This window comes from Lemur catta, chromosome 7, assembly GCF_020740605.2.
Source record: "Lemur catta isolate mLemCat1 chromosome 7, mLemCat1.pri, whole genome shotgun sequence".
Lineage (NCBI taxonomy): Eukaryota > Metazoa > Chordata > Mammalia > Primates > Lemuridae > Lemur > Lemur catta.
Window position 1 is genome coordinate 71,801,120 of NC_059134.1, and position 20,087 is coordinate 71,821,206.

The following is a 20,087-nucleotide window of genomic DNA, read 5'->3' on the forward strand; positions in this document are numbered from 1 at the left end:
CCAAGATCCTTAAGCATTTCTTCAAAGAATTGTAGCAGGACGTGAATCATGGCCCTGCCAGAGTGATCCTGAAGACCCAGCACAATCAAAGCAGTAGCTACGGAGAGGTGGAGGTGGTCCAGTCAGAGCAAAAGCATGGTCATGGCTACAGTTTTTTGGGATGCTCAAGGCGTTTTGCTGTTGACTTTCTGGAGGGACAAAGAATGATGACATCGGCTTATTATATAATGTAAGAGTGTTTTGAGAAAGTCAGCCAAAGCTTTAGCAGGAAAACACCTGGAAAAGCTTCACCAGAGAGCCCTTCTCTACCACAACAATGCTGCTGCCCGTTCCTTTCAACAAGGGCAATTTTGGGGGAGTTTCAATGGGAAATCATTAGGCATCCACCTCACAGTCCTTATTTGGCCCCTTCTTACTTATTTTTTTCCTAATCTTAAAAAATCTGTGAAGGGCACCCATTTTTCTTCAGGTACTTATGTAAAAAAGACTGCATTGACATGGTTAAATTTCAGGACCCTCAGATCTTTACGGATGGACTAAATGACTGGTATCATCTCTTACAAAAATGTCTTGAACTTGATAGAGCTTATGTTGAGAAATAAAGTTTGCATTTTTATTTTTATGTTTTAATTACATTTTTCCATGAAATTTTTTTGTTTTGAGACAGAGTCTCACTCTGTTGTCCTAGCTAGAGTGCAGTGGCATCATCATAGCTCACTGCAACATCTAATTCCTGGGCTCTAGTGATCCTTCTGCCTCAGCCTCTGGAGTAGCTGGGACTATATATGAGAGCCACCACATCCAGTTAATTTTTAGTAGAGACAAGGTCTCACTCTTACTCAGGCTGGTCTCTATCTCCTGACCTCAGGTCATCCTCCCGCCTCAGCCTCCCAGAGTGCAAGGATTATAGCTGTGAGCCACCATGTCCCAGACCTTTGTGAACTTTTTAAAGTCCCCTCGTATGTGTGTTTGAATGCAAGCCTGCAGGGGAAGCTCAGACTTGGAAATGGGTGAGGGTGGTGCTCAGTATGTGTTAGCTACCATTGCTGCAGTTGTTATCATCATTCCCTTTCTTTAAAATAAGACAACTGAGGTTCAGAGAGATGAGATGATATGTCTATGGTCACCCAACAAAATTTTTTCTTCCATTTTTTTGTTCGGTTCAAATTTTTTTATACTTTCTGCAATGTTATTATTTTGTTTTTGTACTTACAATTCGATTTTTCACACTTTCAGCAATGCTATCTTTCTTTTTAGTAGAAATAATGTGTTTATTTTTAAAGCATGAGGTTACCAGTCTGGGCTCTACCACTACTGGTTGTCTGATTTGGGGGAAGTCACCATTTTGCACTTCAGTTTCCTCATTTCTAAAAGGAAAAGATAATACAGACCCCCAACCCCAGGATTAAAATGAGATCATGGGTGTGAATGTGCTTTGTAAGCTGGGGAGACATCCAAGCTACTTCATGCCCTGTGTGACCACACTGGCAGCCCCTCAGTCAATGAGGGTTATTTAGTGGTCTCTCCCTCACCTCACAGTGCCTGGTACAACCCATACACTTGACTCTTCTGGGCTATTTAAAATAAACAAAAAGTCCAGTCCAGCCTAAGCTGGACCCAAGATTAAAGGACTGTTAAGAGAACATCATCTGGGACTAAGAGAGTGTTAGGTCTGGAGACCTGTGTTTGCCATCTCTAGCACAAACTCACAGTGTGACCGTGGACAAATTCCACCTTTCCCTGCACCTAGCTCTATAGAGAGGGCACCCACCACACTGCCGTCCATGTGGCTGCGAGAGTTACTTTGAAAAGTGCAGAGTCAGGTGCACAAGGCGGCGTGGGAGGACTTCCTCTGTAGTGTGGGCTGTAATCTTGTCAAATGCCCTTCAATAGGAGGCTGGTTAAAAGAAAGAAAGAGGCCAGGCGTGGTGGCTCACGCCTGTAATCCTAGCACTCTGGGAGGCCGAGGCGGGTGGATTGCTCGAGGTCAGGAGTTCGAGACCAGCCTCAGCAAGAGCGAGACCCCGTCTCTACTAAAAATAGAAAGAAATTATCTGGCCAATTAAAAAATATATATATAGAAAAAATTAGCCAGGCATGGTGGCGCATGCCTGTAGTCCCAGCTACTGGGGAGGCTGAGGCAGGAGGATCACTTAAGCCCAGGAGTTTGAGGTTGCTGTGAGCTAGGCTGACGCCACGGCACTCACTCTAGCCCCGGCAACACAGCGAGACTCTGTCTCAAAAAAAAAAAAGAAATATATATATATTTATATATATAAATATATATATATTTATATATATATATATAAAAGAAAGAAAGAAAGAAGCAAAACCCAAACAAACAAAAAACATGGTATTGTCCATGCTGTGGGACACTGTGGAGCAAGCACAGAGAATAAAGGAGGGTTATGCGTGCTGACGTGGAAAGATGTCCAAGACACAGATGCCGAGCCGCGTGTGGCACGTGAAATCATTTATGTCTGTGACAGAGCTGTGTGTGTCTCTGTGGGGAGGTGCTGGGTCTCTGGTAATTCCCCACCTCTGGCAACACCCTCCTGCTTGGAGCTGGAAGAAGGTCAGACCCTGGGAGCCTGCTCTGAGCAAGGGTACCCCCTTCTGAGAATTCCCAGCCATCCTCCCAGCAAAATGGAAAACCTGGGCTGGAGTTTCGGGACTGGATTCTCACTCTCATTGGCCTGCTGGGTGGGCGTGGCCTTGAGCAGCGCAGGTAAAGGGCTGGTGCAGAGCTTCCAAAAAGGCCCTTCCAGCTCTGATAGTGTTCAGGCCTCAGCGCCCCACCTCTATCTGGTGGACGGGGTGTGCCCGTGATCGTGGCAGAGGGGGTCATCACGATGATAATGGTGACATAATGGAGTGGGGTGATATCTTAAGAAATGAACACTTTCAGTAACCCCGATCGACAGTGGTTAAAAAAACAAAACAAAACAAAAATCATGTATTACCCATACTGTGGAACACTGCGCAACAAGTGCAGAGAATAAAGCAGAGGATAAACCTCTACTGACCTGGAAAGATGTCTCCTTTCCCTCCCATTCCAGCAGGTGACTATGCAGCCGGACACAGGTGTTTCAAAGCTAATGTCCGCAGGGGAACTTAGAAGACTATAGAACCAGGAAAAGGGAGGATGGAGGTATTGACGGAATGTCTCGCTGGAACCTGGGAGGAATAAGTGACCTCCCTCTCATCTCCATCCTGCCCCATGTCGGGAGGGAAGAAGAGAGAGTTCTGGAGAGAGGGAGCCTGTGCCCAGCCTCCTGCCTGCCTATTGTAGGGGTGGCAGGGGGGACAGCCACCCAGAGGGGACAGGCTGTGCACCTATGCAAGGGCTGTTTTGAAGAAAGGTTCCCTTGCCTCAGGGCAGGGCCACCAGACTGACAGAGGCAGGGACCCTCGGCTATACTGGAATGTAGGGGTATGAGGCAGGAACGAGATGGGGCCTCCCCAGTCTCTTGGCACCACGTAACTGGGAAGGTGGGGAAAGAACTCCAAGAAGGCCAAGGTTGTTTCTGACAGCCTGGGGGAGAGGGGCTTGATATAGAAATTAAATTAGGTTCTTGTTCTTGCCTGCTTAAGTTTTGGTCCAAGATCACCCTCCCTACAGTATATAACCCAGAAGGGCAACTCCCATGCATGGCCTGGTTGCTGTACACCCTTGAGGCAACTTAAAGTCAAACTTAGCCTCTTGTTGCATTTTCCAAAAGATCCAACTCCCAGTCCAGTGATGAAAAAAATGAAGTCTTTACTGAATTCTTTACAGAGAGGTGGAAGGGCGTAATTCACCATCTCGCAGCAGAAGCCTAGTTAAATTCTCCACTTCTCCTGTGCCTCCGGTGGTCTCTCCCTTGTGTGTTGCCTCACACCTCCTCTTCCTTCCTTCCATACGGCCTCTTTTTAAAGACATGCCCATGCTCCCCAGAGCAGGTCAGCCTTGCCTTCAGCTTGCCTTCCCATGTGGGCTTTCCCAAGCCTCCCTTCGCCAAGGGAGGCGAAGGGACCCCAAGCCTGCTCTCTTCCTAGACAGCTTCCTGAGGGTGTAGGGGATGAGATGTTCTTTTTGTTTCACCAACTCGTGTTGAGTGCTTAGTATATGCCAGCTACTTTATGTGTTTTAAATTTCACACATGATGTAATGACCTGCCTGGGCGTCACAACTGTCAGAGAGAACTGAGGCTCAGGAAGGTTTAAGCCACTTTCCCCAGGTTGCACAGCTGGGAAGGGGAGAGAAAGAATCAAAACCCTGCTCGGTCTGGCTCAAAAGCCTGTGCTGTTCACCACTTCCCAGCAGGACCCTGGAGGGGTGAGGACTTTTCTGCCTCTGAGACGTTGGTTCCCAAGGAGGGAGCAAAAGTCCCGAAGAACAGACCTTTAGAGAAACCTTTATATCTGTACATTTTGCCTTTTCTCTGTGTTAGAAACCAAAGGAAAGGCCTCGTCCTGTTGCTGGCATCAGTCAGGGGGCCAGATGGGAGGATTCAAGTATGAAGGAGCCCTGCTGACCGGGCCATCACCCCATGGGTGAAGGAGGCACACAAATGACCCTGCAGTGTTTGCTTCAGAGACAGCTGCTGTTAGTGGCAGAAGGGACTGACGCATGTGAGCTGCACAAGGACAGCTCACAGCCTGGCCCGGTGCTGTGGAATCCCATGAGGTGCACTGGCTGAACCCTCTCCCTGCCCAAGGCCACACTGCAGCAGAATCTCCATCAGGGCCAAGCCAAGGAGGACGCCTCTCTCTGGCACAGCCTGGACCCTGACAGATGCCTATGGCAGACACAGCATGGCCTCAGCTGTGAGGCCTGGCCAGAGCTGGGGCTGAGGCCAGGTGAAGTGGGGCACTGCTTAATAACCTCCCTTCCTTGTCACCTTCCTCCCTTCTTCCCAGGGGCATCTCAGTTCCTGTCACCTGAGCAGAACCTGCCTGGACCCAGACTCTGTGCTAGGGGAAGTTCAGGCCCCAGCTCCACCCCCACCAGCTGTGTGACCTTGGGCGAGTCAACCTTCCTGAGCCTCGGCTGTAAAATAGGAAGAAAACCTCTCCCTCATGGACCACGTGTGTGAGAAAGCCCGGCACACAGGAGACACTCAAGTCAAGCTTTTCCACTGTCCGATCAGCTGAGGGCTTCTTGCCTGAAACCCCAAGACACTGATTTTCTTACAGCTGACTGAGTTCCTACCTAGTGCCAAGTCATTTATTGCATTGTCTGGTTTGATCCTCATCTCTCTTTAAGGCAGGTGGTATGATTGTCATTACACAGGTGAGGATAAGGCAGAGAGGAAAATTCCATTGTCCAGGGCCACCCAGTAAAGTAGGTGGCAGAGTCCAGGCTCCTACTAGGGGCATCCTTCTGAGATATAAGGGTGGGTTTAGGTAAGGGTGGGGTAAATGAGGAAGACTGAAAGGAGAGTGGGAGCCATGTGGAAGAGGGTGGGTGGAAGGACTTGTCCGGAGGCAGTATCTGCAGAACTGTTCTCATTTGGCGCTGGCCATCGGAGTGTGTGCCTGTACATAATGTATGTAGCTGACTTCCCTGTGGCAATGGGCTGAATGCTATGTCCCCCAAATATTAACCCCCAAGGTGACAGTATTAGGAGGTAGGGTCTTTGGGAGATAATTAGTTCATGATGGCAGAGCCCTCATGAATGGGATTAGTACCTTTATAAAAGAGACCCCAGAGAGCTCATTTGCCCCTTCCACCGTGTGAGATTACGGTGAGAAGACAGTTGTCTATGAGAAAGGAAGCCCTCACCAGACACTGAATCTACCGACACCTTGATCTTGGACTTCCCAGCCTCCAGAACCATGAGAAATAAATTTCTGTTGTTTATAATTCATCCAGATTATGGTATTTTTATGATAGCTGCTGGAATGGACTAAGACATGTGTGCACTGGTGAAAACTCGGTGTGTAAGTGGAAGTAAGTGTGGGCACGCCTGCACCTTGATTCTGCAGGGGGAGGAAGAAGGAAAACCTTCTCTGGTGCTTGGTCAGAGAAGGGCCTGTCCACTCAGGTAAGCAGAAACCTGAAAAGGAGGGAGGGAGCATGGGAGAGAGTTGGGGGTGGGAGAGACAGCGACAGAGGCAGACTCACAGCAAGGACCTATCATTTACTTCCTCTAAGGAAACATTGCTGAAGTGCCCCATGTAGAGCCAAAATCTATTTTTAGCTAAAATATGTACAATAAAAATTCAAGTTGGTAAATATATTAAATTTTAAGTTTTTTTTTAATAGCCAGTGTGTCTTTGAGAAGATAATTATTTAATGATGCGAGTGCTCTGGGGCCTGGGCAGAGGACAGAGCCTGGCGACGTTTTGTTGTTAAGAGTGAGCCCAGTGGTTTGGAGAGAAACAACACCTTTTCCACTGGAGCCAGAGACACATAAAATTCCTCTGCTGTCCCAGAGGCCAGCCCCCTAGTGGGAAGGGTTGGGGGAAGAGGGTGCTGAGGTGGTGCTTGCTCCCCTAATTGGGGAAATAACTTGGCTCAGCCAGTGGGTGCTCGGATCTGTAACTGAAGCAGTTCGTAATGGGCATTTATTAAGCACCTGCTGTGTGCCAGCTGGGTTTCTCTGCAGCCCTGCAGAATATTATTGTGTTCTCAGGAAACTGAAGCCCAGAGAGGCTAAGGTTCTTGCTCAAGCTCACACAGCCCAGTAAGATTCAGAGCCTAGACTGGAAGCCAGATTCAGCTGGGTCTGGACCCAGTGGTTCTAAAAACACAGTCCCTGGCCTAGCAGCATTACCTGGGAATTTGTTAGAAATGCAAATTTCTCAGATCAGTCCCAAATCTACTAAATCTGAAACTCTGGGGGTGGAGTCCAAAAGTCTGTTTCAACAAGTCCTCCAGGTGATTGTGACTGGAGCTGAAGTTTGACAACCATTGCTCTCTACCACGTTGTCACCTGATGAGGAATAATAACAGACAGTCCCTGCCCTCCAGGGCTTACAGTCTGGCTAGGGAAACAAGGTAAACATACATTAAAAAAAAAAAAAAAGTTGATTGGGCATGGAAAGGTTACCTGATGGAAGCTTTAGAGTGAAAGCTGACCTTGAGGGTTGGCCCGGTCTGTACAGGTGATGGAAGACAGTCTGGCTGGGAAAGGGAATACCAGGGTGAAAGGGGAGGATGAGGTAGGATTTTCCAGATGCAGTGAGTGAGCTACTGAGTCCTGCCAGGATGAGGTGCGCTGATTAAGATGGTAAATTTTGTGTTATATGTATTTTACCATAATTTTTAAAAAAGGAAAATAAATCTTATCTCCCCAAGGGGAACAAAGCATCACATCCAGGACTAGGTCCCTAGACTAAGCCCCTAAGGTGCCAGAAAGATCAGAACCGCTATCTCCCTGGGCATTTATATTCCCAAAGGTTAGGGTGAGAATCCAAGATTCTCTGCAGATATACAGGCTATGTATCTCCTGTATATAAATAGAGAAAATCCCTCTTGTATGGAACCCCCTGCCACTCGTGTAGGAGAATTTTCCATTCAGCTTTCATCACGTCACCCAGGGTGAAGGTCTGGGGCAAGGGGAGCTGACACACTTTAAATTATTATTATCATTTTGAGATAGAGTCTCGCTCTGTCACCCCAGTAGAGTGCCACGGCATCGACCTAGCTCACAGCCACATTTATTATTTAATGTAGAGTAATTGACAAGAAATCTGTCTCTGTTCTACCTCATGTGTGCCTTCAGGATAAAATTAATAAAGATGAACATTAAAAACCCAACATGTACATGTGGGCATGCACTTAACATGCAGGGAGGGGAGAGAGCCCCCTCCCAGTTGCTATAGGTATAACTGTGGGGCACACAGAGGCAGAGGAAGGAGCCTCAGAGCTCATCTTTAGGAAGCTCCATCCTCAGAAGTGAGATGGGCCCCATGCTGCTCTTTCTGTAGCATCCATCTCAGATTTTAAAAATGTTAACATTAATTTGAGAGCCAAGAACTGTGTCTAAGCACTTTATCTGTATTTCTTTGATCCTCACAATTCTATGAAGTAAGTTCTATTTATATCCCTTTTATAGTTGAAGAGACTAAGATAGAGATTTAAGTTATGTGGCCAGAGTCAGATTTCAGTTCTCACTTCTCAGGACATTTGGGGAGCAAGTGTTGGAACCCATGTATCTTACCCTTGGGGGTCCTGTGATCATAGCAGACCCTCTCACTTCCCCATTTCTTGTCCCCAAGAGGCGGCCAAGCAGCCAGCCCTGGCAGCTGGGAATTGGTGAGGGTGCCACACACCAAGGCAGTGAGCCCCTGGTGTCCTGAGCCACAAGCTCCTTCCAGGGTAGGTCACAGGGAGAGGAAAAGGGAAGAACAGCAGGAAAGGAGGGAGGGAGAGCACTTTTGGCGTTAGAAATCCTTAGTGGACACCCTTTTTTGCCCTCCCAGATCCATTCCCCTCTTCTGTAACGGCACCCCAGTTTTCCTTTTGGGAACCACGCTTCCCCTTTTCTTAGTCCACGTGGTACTAGTGGGGCTGACTTCTACTCCTGGCTCCATGGGTGCATGTGTGACCCAGATCTGACCAATCAGGGGTGGCCATACCCCCAAGTTGAGCTAATCAGAGTAAACACTCAGGATTTAGCTGGAGCTATTAGGACATAGGTGTGCTTTTTCCACTGGGGTTGCACTGCCCGGTAGACTACATTTCGAGCATTGGAGGCCCTCTTGGCACCATATGGGAAGAGCCTGTCTGGGAATGAAACCAGAAGAGTTAAGAGATGGTATGATGGTTAATTTCATGTGTCAACATAGCTAGGCCACAGTACTCAGATATTTGGTCAAACATGTCTAGATGTTGCTGTGAAGATATTTTTTAGATGACATTAACATTTAAATCAGTAGACTTCGAGTGATTACCCTCCATAATGTGGGTGGGCCTCATCTAATCAGTTGAAGGCCTTAATAGAAAAAAGACTGATGTCCTTTAAGGAAGACGGCATTCTGCCAACCGACTGAATTTGAACTCGAGCTGCAATATCAACTCTTCCCTGGGTCCCCAGCCTACTGGCCTGCCTTGCAGATTTTGGACTTGCTGGGCCCCACAATTATGCAGCCAATTCTTTAAAAAAAACAAAAACCAAAAAACTTTCTCTCTCTCTCACTTTCTCCCCCCACTTATTGCTTCTATTTTCTGGAGACCCCTAACTAATCCAGATGGCTAGGCCAGAACAGATTCCTGATGTCGTTGTTTTAGTACCTTAATCCAGACAAACCTGACATCAAATACTCCTGGATTTTTCACTCTGATGGTCCTCCTGAGTTGAGTTTCTGTCCCTTGGAACCCAAAGGGTCCATCGGAGGAGGGAGCAGTAAGTTCACACTGACTGAGCTCTCTTTCTGTGTCAGGCCCAGTGCTCCCTTTTTACAATTGGCCTAGGCCTTGAAGGATGCGTAGGAGTTCATGTAGGCATAAAGAGGGCAGGGTGAAGTGAACATGTGCAGAGACACAGAGACATGCTGGAGCATGGCAGGCCAAGGAAACGGAAGAGTTCGAAGTGGCTGAAGCAGAGGAAGTGATTGGCAAGAAACAGGGCTGGAGAAATTGGGGAGGGGGGGAGGGGGAGGGGATTTCGGGCTCTGAATGTCAGGCTGAGAAGTTTGGATTTTTTCCTGAGAACAGCAAGGGAGCCATTGAAGACTTTTAAGCAGGGCAGAGAAGATGTGATTCAGGCTTTGGCTGGTTCACTCTGCAGTGGGAAAGACATGACCAGGCAGGAAGAAAATAGAAACAGAGAGGAATTAGTTTCTAGCTGGAGATTTTCCTGGTGCTCCTGAAATCAGATTCTGTATGTCCTTTGCCATCTACTGGAAGCAGGATCGCACAGCGATTGATGATGTGGATTCCTGGAGCCACCCTGCCCGCTCTGCTACTTACTGTCTATTTAGCCTCAGGCATGTCGCTTAATGCCTGGTGCCTCAGTTTCCTCAGTGAAGGTAAGGGCTTGTCTACTGCATAGGGTTTGTTGTAATGACTAAATGAGTCATTGCACATTTAGAGCTCAGCACAGCGCTTGACACACCTAGAATTAGCAGTCATCTTTTTCCTACTAAGACCAGCAGCGGCTCCTGGACAGCAAACCCCAAGCCCCAGGAGGACAACTGCAGCCCTCTGCCCTCTCCCTGCATCGGGCAGCCCCACCTTCTTCCCCAGGGGGCTGTGCCTGCCCTCCAGTTCTCACAGAGGCATGGCCAGCCTGGGCCCCAGGGAGCTGGGAATTGTCATTGCAGGGACAGGAGAGAACAGGGTTCTCAGCTCTGGAAACAGGTTCTTATCCAAATGTCCTGAGAATTAGGCTGGAACTGGGCAAGAGAGAACAAGCTTCCCAGCCCGCACAGGCCCAAAGGGAGTGTCTTAGAAGCACAGAGGCCGCAGCCTCAGCCTTTTCACCTCCGACTTCCAGATGCAGAGGTGAGAGGCTCAAAGCCAGTGCGGCCAACCCTGGGGAGGGGCTGTGGAAAGCAACTGCAATGAGGTGGATAGGATGCCAGAAGTTCAGAGTCAAGGGCATCCTCAAATCCCCAGGCTTTTTAGGTTTGTGTTTCTACTGTGCGGCGCAGAGAAAGGGCAACTCTGCCACCAACTACAGGGGACGCTGAAGAGTCACCCCCTCCTTGGCCTCAATTTTCCTGAATATTTAGTGACAGGGGCTGGCGTCTGGGGTGGCAAACAACGTTCATCTGCAGGCCAGACTGGATGGGTTGCTGGTGGCCGCCTGGCTGGCCGGTTAGAGAGGCTGGCAGGGATAGTGAGTCGGCCACGTGCGTGGAAGGGAGTGGGTGATGCAGGGCAGCCCTTGGCCTGGGTAGGTTTAGCCCTGCATGCTCAGCCTTGGTCTCTGAAGTGGACCCTGACGTCTGGCCCCATCCCCCTGTGGACTCTGGCCTCCGCAGAGCCCCTCATGGCCCCCAACACGATTCAGGAACTGCTTTAGGTCCTCTCCCCATAAAAATTCTTTGGATTTTCTCACCTGGTTAATGACAACATCTGCTGAGGAGAGCTGTGTACTCTGGGTCCAACATGGGAAAACTTTCTAATGAGAGTTGATTTCCTTGATGACAATGAAGAGTGAGTCACAGAAAAGCCCACTGAAGCCCACGCACCCTGCCAGCCCTTGGTGACCTTAAGGCTTAGGACTATGTCACCCACGTCCCCAGCCTCCCATCTGTCACCTTTCCTGCCCTACCCAGTGCACACCTTCCCCGCCCTTCTCCTCTAACCAGGAGCCAAAGCCTTTTATCGTCCCACTCCTCAAGTCCTCATAAGCGCCGACAAACTCACTGCAGCTGCAGGTGAATTTCGAATGGCGAGGTTCCCAGCATTGCAAGCTGAAGGCCTCAGCAGTGGCACCTGTAGGTCACAAGAGGAGGTGACCATTGCCAAACAGCAGAACATCCACTGTTCTTCAATCGTGGGGAGAATTGGAGACATTCCAGCGTGGGTGGCCCTGCCCTATATATAGCCCACACAGAAGGGCACATGCAGTCTCTGGGGCCGGAGGGCCCAGGCTGGAACTCAGCCCTTCCTCTTCACCATGTGACCTAGGGCACGTGACTTAACCTATTTGTATATCAAGCTTCTCTCAGTAAAATGGGTTGGTGATAATAATAGGACCTGCCTCGTGGAGTTGCTGAGGGGACCCCAGTTGATGAGCTTAGTGCCGAGAACAGTACCTGGCAGACAGTCAGTGCCACCTAAGTGTGGGCTGTTGTCACCAGGCTCCTGGGAAGGCCGTGCATGCATCTCAGGGGTTGCAGTTTGAGACGGCAGACGTGGGGTTCAGCCCAGGCCTAGCACGTAGTAGGTGTCAGCAAATAGGACCTCCCTCCTTGCTGGTTTCAGAATCATCTCCAGAGCCAGGTCAGGCACCAGATAAGAAAACGCAGGGAACTCCTCCAAGGGGCTGCTGTCTCTGGGAGCCGGTTCTTTGGAGGTCACTGTGGCTTTGTCTGCACTGGGAAAGTCCGGCAGCTCCGCTCTCTCTCTCTCTGCTCCTCCCGTGGGCTTCCTTCCGTCCCACATGGTAGTTTTGTTTGAGCCCCTCCCCTGCTGTGATCCAGGGAGGCCTTGGGAGCAGGGAGTGTGTCTGTTTTATCACCAAGTCCTCAGGGTCCAGCTCGGGCTGCAGCCTTGTGGTACGTGGTGGGGACTCGGCTGAACATCAGGCTGGACCCAGTGAGTGGGCAGTGGGTGTCCCCGAGGGGCTCCCTGCAGTGTCCACCACAGCAAGGTGTTTTCCTGGGGCCCCTCATGCATGAGGCACTCTGCCCTCAGACCGCCTTTCCTTGGGACCCCAGTCATTTTCCTTTGGACACCCAGGGTCTGGGGGGAAGGATGCACCCCGCAAGGGTCATTTCAAGGGGGTGGAGGGCGTGGCTTGCTGCCCACAGTGCCTGCTGCCTCAGCATCCACGCCAGGTGGGACGTGACCCGACCCAGCCACAGCTGACTGGACCTGGCATGGTCCCTGCCCCAAGGGCTGTCCACTCGGGCGAGTTGGCCCAGTCAGAGCCTGCCCTGGGAACTTGGAATTGGGAAATAGAGATGGAGTCAGCTGGTGCCTGAGCTCTAGCCGGGCGTTTGCCTAGAGTGAGGAGGATGATTATGACGGCCAAGTTCAAGCTGAGCTCAGAGGAAGCAGAGCAAGCTGGCGGCAGAGCCGGGAGCCTCGGCGGAACACAGCAAGAAGCTGAGAGGCCGTGAGGCGGCCACCGAGGGACAGAGAGAGCTGCTCCCCCAAGAATCCTTAAATCAGAGCCAACTTCTGCTCCCAATCTCGAGAGGCCAGGGACACTGCGTCTCCTGGTCTTGGGTTTCTGTGACATGCCTATACTGACACAAGCCCACCGTCTTCCCTGCAGCTAGTGTCCTGGTCCCTGTAACCAGGAGGACCTTGACTCACCCCCTGCTGGCCCTTGGAGTTACGCCCTCCTGCCTCCTGCCCTTTCCTCTCCCATGAGCGGTTTCATGGAGGGAGTGGACCTGCGTCCCTCATCTGCTGTCTTGGTGACCTCAGGAAAAGCAGCTGTGGCCATGATGTCCTTGAGAGAAGCTGGGGAACCCCACACCTTGAGGACAATTTGGGGATCCTGCCTTCGGCTATGCTTTCTGCAATTGAGCAAAGTCCCTGCCACACGGATTTCGTTTCCTGCCATCTCTGCCGAGATGACACCGAAGCCCGGCCCAGCCGGTCTCCTGCTTCCTCAGCCCTCTGCTCCGAGCCCGCCCTGGCCATTTGATCACGTCCTTCACATCAGACCCAGATCACAGCGCTGGGATCTCTTTCTCACCCCTGAATAGGAGCCAAAACCTTATGGTTTTTTATTTGACAGCTGTGAATCTGCTTCCCAAATCCATACTCACTCCCATAAGCTGGAAAAGAAATCTGTTTGTTTTATTAATGAGCTCAGAGTAAGGTTTGGGACAGCAATCCTAGCAGCAATGACAGTAGGGGCCAGGGCAGAGTGATGCAGAGGGAATCAGGAGATGGGTCTTATTAGAGTTCAAAGGAGGAGTCCCCCAGGGCTGGGAGAGACAAAATTCCCCCAGCCAGAGAAAAGAAATGAATCCCAAATCCCAGAGGCCCTCTCCAAACCGCTGGCTGCACCCTCCTCTCCATATTGGCCTTCAGAAAGGTGGCCCAAATGTGTTCCTCAGCCAGCCCCGGTTCCGGCCAAAGGGAGTGTGAAATTCCCGGGTGCTGGGTGCAGGTGTCCAGGGCTGCCTGCTGTGCCTGCAGGTCGGCCGGCCTCTCTCAGCTGCTCCGAGGCTTTGTGTTCAGGACGTGGGGCCAGAGCTCATCGTCTTCTAGGGCTGAATTTGGTTTCTTCTTCTGGACTTCAGAAGAAGGTCCTGTGGGGGAGAGGAAACAGAGCAGGCAGGTGCAGGCCTTGTGGACGCACACTCAGCTCAGGGCAAGGCCCCACAAAGGGGAGCAGCCACCCTGGCAGCACGAGGCCCGGCCAACGCCCGAGGCCCCTCTTGCTGCAGGGGCTACACTCCAGCCACGGCCACAGCACGCAGGAGGCAGGGGGATCACAGAAGGGACGTCCGGGATGGGAGAGGAGGGTTCTGGGAGGAGGAGGGGTGGGGGTCCCTTGCAAAGAGCAAGTGACAGAAAACATAGGGCCACTTAGGCTTTCCCAGAAGCCACAGTATAGTAGGCCAACTGTCTTGGAAGCATGAGGCCCTAATGTTTTGGGAAACTTGTAACAGAAAAGTCAACAAGTCCAGGCTTGGGTCTGCCCCAGACGCTGCCAGCTGTAGGCTTCAGGCCACACCAAACACCAGTTTCACAGCCACCTGCTAGCTCTGTCCATGGGCACAGCCCTGTCACAGGGCAGAAACACGTCCTGAAGCTGGGCTCCACGGTATGTCCCACAGATAGAGCTTGGAGCCAAGGGATGGAGAAGGCACAGGGGACAGTTGGTCTGAGCAGGGCTCAGGCCACAACAGGGCACAACAGGACATGAGCAACCCTAATCCTCCAACCCTGGTTCTTTGGACCAGCCTTAAAAACCTCTCAATAGCCCTGGCTCTGCCCAAGCAGGGGGCCAGGGTGGAGCAGGGGCCCCCAGCAGGGTGGTATTCACAGGCAAGGGAGCCACATTTTGCTGAGGACACTTCTTGGGGGACATTCCAGCTGGGCTTCCTGTGGTCTCTCTCCGCCCAGCATGCCTACATTGAGGCACTGTCTGCACCCAGCAGAGAACAGAGCTCAGTGCTCCATCCTGCTCATGTGGGTGCTGCCTGGGACCCAAGGCAAGTCCCAAGGGCTGTGGTGAGTCAGGACACCAGGTCCCAAGCAAGTGCTCTGCACCACTCCCCAGAGATGGAGGGCCTCTGAGTCCAGCAGAATTCCAGTGTGGCCAACAGCAGGCCCTAAGTGGCACTGCAGGGATGGCATCTTGTGCACCCTTCCAGACACCAGTCCAAAGAACCTGCCGACAGCATGGGCAGCAGATGGCCACTGCACGCAGCGTGGACAGCCAGGGCCCCGTGGCCTGCCTGCCTATTCACCGTGGGCTCCAGCTGCAGGAGGAACCCCTGTCTGTGCACGGCAGCACGGTCTTCAAGGAGCTTTCGGACCGGCTGGGGGCTTTCGGCTGCGGAGGAGGGAAGAGAAGAGCTACATACACAGAGCAGAGTGGGAAACACAAAACAGGGCTCGGTTACTCCCAGGCAGAGAGTGCCGCTGGACATCTTCTCTCACTTGGCTCCTGCCTCGGGTTCTGCCCAGCCCCAGGGTTCCAGAATCAGGAGCAAGCAGACCTTGGTCTCTCTGAGACATGCACAGAACTCAGCCTCTGCTGGCTGGGGAGCAAGCAGGCACAGCTGCGCCAGGCAAGCAGGGGTGTGAGCGGGGAGTGTGTGGATGGCGGGTGGGTGGCCAGGGGGAGGGATGTGATGAGGTGAAGACGGAGGGGAGACACTGCAGAGGCAGGGAGAGATAGGTAAGAATAGATGCGGAGTGACAAAGACAGACAAGCAGGGACTTAGAGCCAGGGACAGAGAGAAACAGGAAAGAAGAAAACGAAAGAGGAAAAGAGATAGGGAAGAGGGGTGAAAGGGAAAGAGAGGGACAGATGAGGGAGAGAGAGAATGACAGGAAGGATGAGGAGAGAAAGAGACAGAGGGAAAGACAGGGAGAGAGGAGGAGAGAACACAGAGAGACCCAAACAGATACAGACACACAGGGACTCACAGAGAAAGACATCAAAGATCCAAGGCTCCCTGGAGATCTCACAGGTGGGGACAAAAGCCTGTGGTCTTGGCTGCCTAGAGATACAGCATAAGTGCATAGAGCTAGACATCAGGAAGGCCTTCCAGAGAGTGAACGATGGACAGAGAAATCTTTAAACTATCTCATAACAGTGCAGGGGATAAAGTTCTGAGTGGGCAATCAAAAATCCCGAGTCTCTGTCCCAACTTCATCTGCTTACTTGGTCTGAGACCTTGAGCCTCAGTTTCCCATATGTAAAGAAGAATTTGGACAAGACATCTTGGAAGGCAGCTCTGACAGTACTTGAGGGCAGTGTGTTAGGATTTCTCTAGCCCAGGAGTTTTCTAGGGGCTCTGACTACGAGAAGCTGTGTGCTCGGGCCATTCCTTCTCGCTGAGTGAAGGCTCAGGCTGGGTGCGGTGGGCTGGAGGAAGGTGGCAGAGGTTCTGGAGAAGGAATAGGTGGTGGTGGGCCAGGGGGCTGCACACACTTACAGCTCATCGTCGTACTCCTTGGGGGGACAGACAGCAACAACGAGGTCAATCCAGTCCTGTGGGGAGAGACTGTGTGATTCTGGGGCATGCCCCGGGGTGGATGGTGGTCTGGCCCTGGTACTCCATTCTCATTTCTGGGCACCAGGGCCCAGGATCAGCCAGCTGGGGCCTTCTCCCCACAGTGGGGGGCTGGAGGTCCTCCTGCTGGAGATGGGCCCACTGTGAGGTCCCAAGGTCTGGGGAAGAGTCCAGTGTCTGAGGCTTCAGAACCAGAGAGGCCAGGGTTGCAAGGCCCTCAAATGACACTAAGTTCCCAAATGCTGATCCATAGACCAGGGCCAGGAAGTAACCTCAGAATTACTTAGGGGAATTTCTTAAAAGTGTAAACTCATGGACTTGGCCCCTGGAAATCTGGGGTGGGTCCTGGGAAGCAGTATTTTAACAAGCTCCCCAGGTGATTCTCATGCACAGACAATTGGAGAACTTCTGGCCTAGCTTTTTGATCCTAACACTTGAATCCCCTCAATGTCATTACTCCTTGGCTTGGGTGTATCCATTGAGAAGTATCTGAAATATCACTGGGCCCCTCTACCATGTGATAGCTCCTAACATTGACCTCAAATCTCTCTCTCTCCCCAGGACCTCCCTCCATCCAATCTAGTTCTGCCCTCAAGAATCACAGAGAATATTTCTGCTCCCTCTACCCTAATGCAGCCCTTCAGATAATCAAAGACAGTCATCATGTTACCCGTGAGTCTTCTCTTCTCCATATCCCTTCATGTGGGTCCCAGGCCCATCTGGTCAGCTTCCTTGGCACTGAACTTAATACCTCAGGCTCGGCTGCCTGCATACAGTTGCACAGGTTGCGCATTGCACAATATGAGCGGGCACCATTCACACTACAGTCTGTAGGAGGGCATCCCCTCGGATTGTGCAGTGCACAGCCTGGGAGACCTTACGTGGTGGCCCTGACCCAGGAGGGTGTCTAATGAGCACAGAGCAGATTACCACCAGCCCGTCCTTCATCTTGGGCCCTCTACTTTTGTTAATGCTTTCTAGTAGCCCCCAGAACTCTCTTGATTCCTGTTCCGTGTGCACTCAGAAAAGACGTTAAGTCTTTTTCTTGGGAGGGCTGCCCTACCCAGTCTTCTGGAGTTGGTTTGTACCATTGGCTTTTTGAATTCAAGGTCAGAAATTGACATTTGTTTTTCTGAATTCCATGTTGTTAGATTTTGACCATTGGCTACATAGGGCATGTGGGTGTTACCCAACAGTTGCCTGGACCCTAGACACCCGCCATGGGATGGGGCATCCCAATTGTAAGGCCTAGCTGCACAGACCAGGGTTTGAGGCAGGCAGGCAAGGGAGGGAGGGTGGAAGGGGCTTGTTCTTACCCCACCCTGGTTCCAGGCCTTCTGCAGGGCAGCCTCAGCTTCAGCCAGAGTGTAATCTGTCACAATCTTGCCATTGATCGCCATGATCTCATCCCCTTTCACAATGCCACCTGCAGGAAGATGAGGCTGATTGGCCCACTGGACTGTATGTGACATGTGCCTGGCCCAGAGCTTGGCAAAAGGGGATCACTGTGGGGCCACAGAAGAGGTCTGACCTTGGGTTCTGAAAGCTCACGTGGGCCCAGGGCACAGGGGAAACTACCCACCTGGTTACTCAAAGAGCATTTCCTCCCCACCCCAGCCACACACCCTCACCCCAGCTCAGTAGAATGACACAAATGATGAATCATTGCCACCCAGCTCTTGTATGGGCCTCTGTTGTTGCAGAGGGAGACAGACCTGCATTTCCAGTGAGGTTATCAGAGACCTGAGTGAGTTCTGCAAACTGTTCCTCTGCTGCCCAGCAGCGCTGCTCTGCTTCGGGTCCCTGCGCGTGCCAAGCTCTTCCCTGCCTCAGAGCCTTTGCATACTGTTCCATCTGGAATGCTTTCCCCCTTTCTCTCTTCTCTCCTTCTAGTCTGAGATGAAATGTCTCCTCCTCAGAGAGGGCTTCTCTGACCCCACTCAGCCTAAAGTAGGTCTTTCCTATTATTCTCTCACAGCATCCCAGTCTTTTCCTACACAGCATTTTTCACAATTTGTAACCATAAATCTATTTGTTCATTGTTTATCAGTGAAGTCTCCCACCATACTGTCAGCTTCACCAGGACAGGGACTGTCTTTTCGGTTCTCCACTCTATTGCTGGTGCTTCACATGATACCCAGCACAGAAAAGGAACTCAGTAGATAGTTGTTGAAAAAATGAATGCAGTTAAAAGGTGTTATTGGATAAACTTTCCAGTGATCTAATAATTTTGGGGAAACTGAGTCGTAAGCTAAATAGTTGCTCACTGCAGGACTTGTCAGAGTCTTGAATATGCTAATATGCACTGCAGCTGTCCAAGAAGTGAACAGATTGTACACAGTTTCCTATACCTCTTCGACACTGGAGCTCTATCTTGAGGAATTTCCCCCAGTCCTGAGGTCCACAGAGCACTCCAGGTTACGTTGGAATAGATCAGCCAGAAACCTTGTGGGTGTGAAGGCCCATGGGAATGTGGTGTGTGTTACTGATGATGGCAGCTGTGGTGGCTTAAACAATGTGCTCCTGGGGAAACTTCCACCAGCTGCTGGCAGGTCCAAAGCAGTGCAGGACCACACTGTAGACAGCAGTGTCCTCTGCACAGTGGGACTGGGGATTTTGTTCAAACCTAAGATGGAGACTTAGGGGCAATAGGGCAGTGTTTGGGCTGGGGCTTGGTAAGTGGGGAGGACCCAGGAGAGTCACTCATCCATCCTGGTCCTCTCTCCGTGCTAGACACAGCACGCAGGTGGCTTCCCTGGGCCAAGTAGCAACCCCTCCCCTAGTTGGCACAGAAGTGAGGACAGAGGAGGAGGGTGGGGGCCAGGGCAGCTGCCTCGCTGAGCAGGTCCTGCCTCCTCGAGCTGGAATGAAAGCTGAGTGTGGCCTGAGGCCACTGAAGCCAGGGTGCAGAGCTGGACTTGCACCCAAGGCTCGCAGTGCCCACCCCTGCCCTGGTAACCACAGAAGCCTGGCTGCCAGCCACCAGCTGGCTGTCCCTTCTCTCTGTCTCCTGCCCCAGGCCCTCACCTTTTACCACCTCCAGCTGGTGCGAGAGCCCGACTGTAGCCCACAACTGCCAGAAGGGATCTGATCTTACGATTGCCTGCTCTAGCCCGGGAAGGTAGGAGGCCTGGGGCTTCTCCGCCCTGGGGTGCCCAGGCCTCCCTGACTTGGAAGAAGGAATCACTAACGGAGTTTCTGACATGCCTGGCAGGTGAATGGGCTGATAGTGTGAAGCAAGAGACGGGGTCTGGGGTCTGCAAAGGCTTTCCGCATCAGCAGAGGCTGATTTGTTGCTAAGGGGATACACGCAAAGCAAGATCATGCCTCAAAAGAGACAGAGTGTGTGTGCGTGTTTAGGGGGTGCTCTGGCTCTCGGGGAGGGGATAAGCCTGCACAGGACCTCACCACCAAACTGCCTGGACCTTTTACTGGCTGTGGGTCCTTCAGCGACTGCTTTAACCTGTGTGTGCCTCAGTTTTCTAAGCTGCAAAATGAGAATAATAACAGTACCTACTTCCAGGGTTGTTATGAGAATTAAATGAGTTAATATACACAAAACTTCCACAGAGGATTATGTGCCAGGTATTTAGAATAGCATCCAGCACATCGTTAGTTCTCAATACATGTGTGGCTCTTGTCATCGCTGAAATGACAGGCCAGGTTTCGAGGGTTTCTCTCTGCCTTTCTCACCTTCACACGGCCAGCACTGGCCGCAGCTCAGCCAGGCACTGCCCTTCCGAGGAGCCTTCTCTCAGGGCTGCCATGGC

General features: G+C 51.5%; 1 protein-coding gene across 3 annotated transcripts in view; it reads right to left on the reverse strand.

The window, feature by feature from the left end:
- Positions 1 to 13,396: 13,396 nt before the first annotated feature.
- The window catches only part of USH1C (USH1 protein network component harmonin), a 47,342-nt gene continuing 40,651 nt past the window's right edge, over positions 13,397 to 20,087 (reverse strand). For all 3 annotated transcript variants that reach the window (XM_045557621.1, XM_045557622.1, XM_045557618.1), the window contains 3 exons: positions 17,634 to 17,743; positions 16,240 to 16,295; positions 13,397 to 13,875 (listed from right to left, as the gene is read on the reverse strand). In XM_045557621.1, coding sequence (XP_045413577.1) covers positions 13,863 to 13,875; positions 16,240 to 16,295; positions 17,634 to 17,743 — 179 coding nt within the window. In that variant the 3' untranslated portion in view covers positions 13,397 to 13,862. The remainder of the gene's footprint in view (positions 13,876 to 16,239; positions 16,296 to 17,633; positions 17,744 to 20,087) is intronic.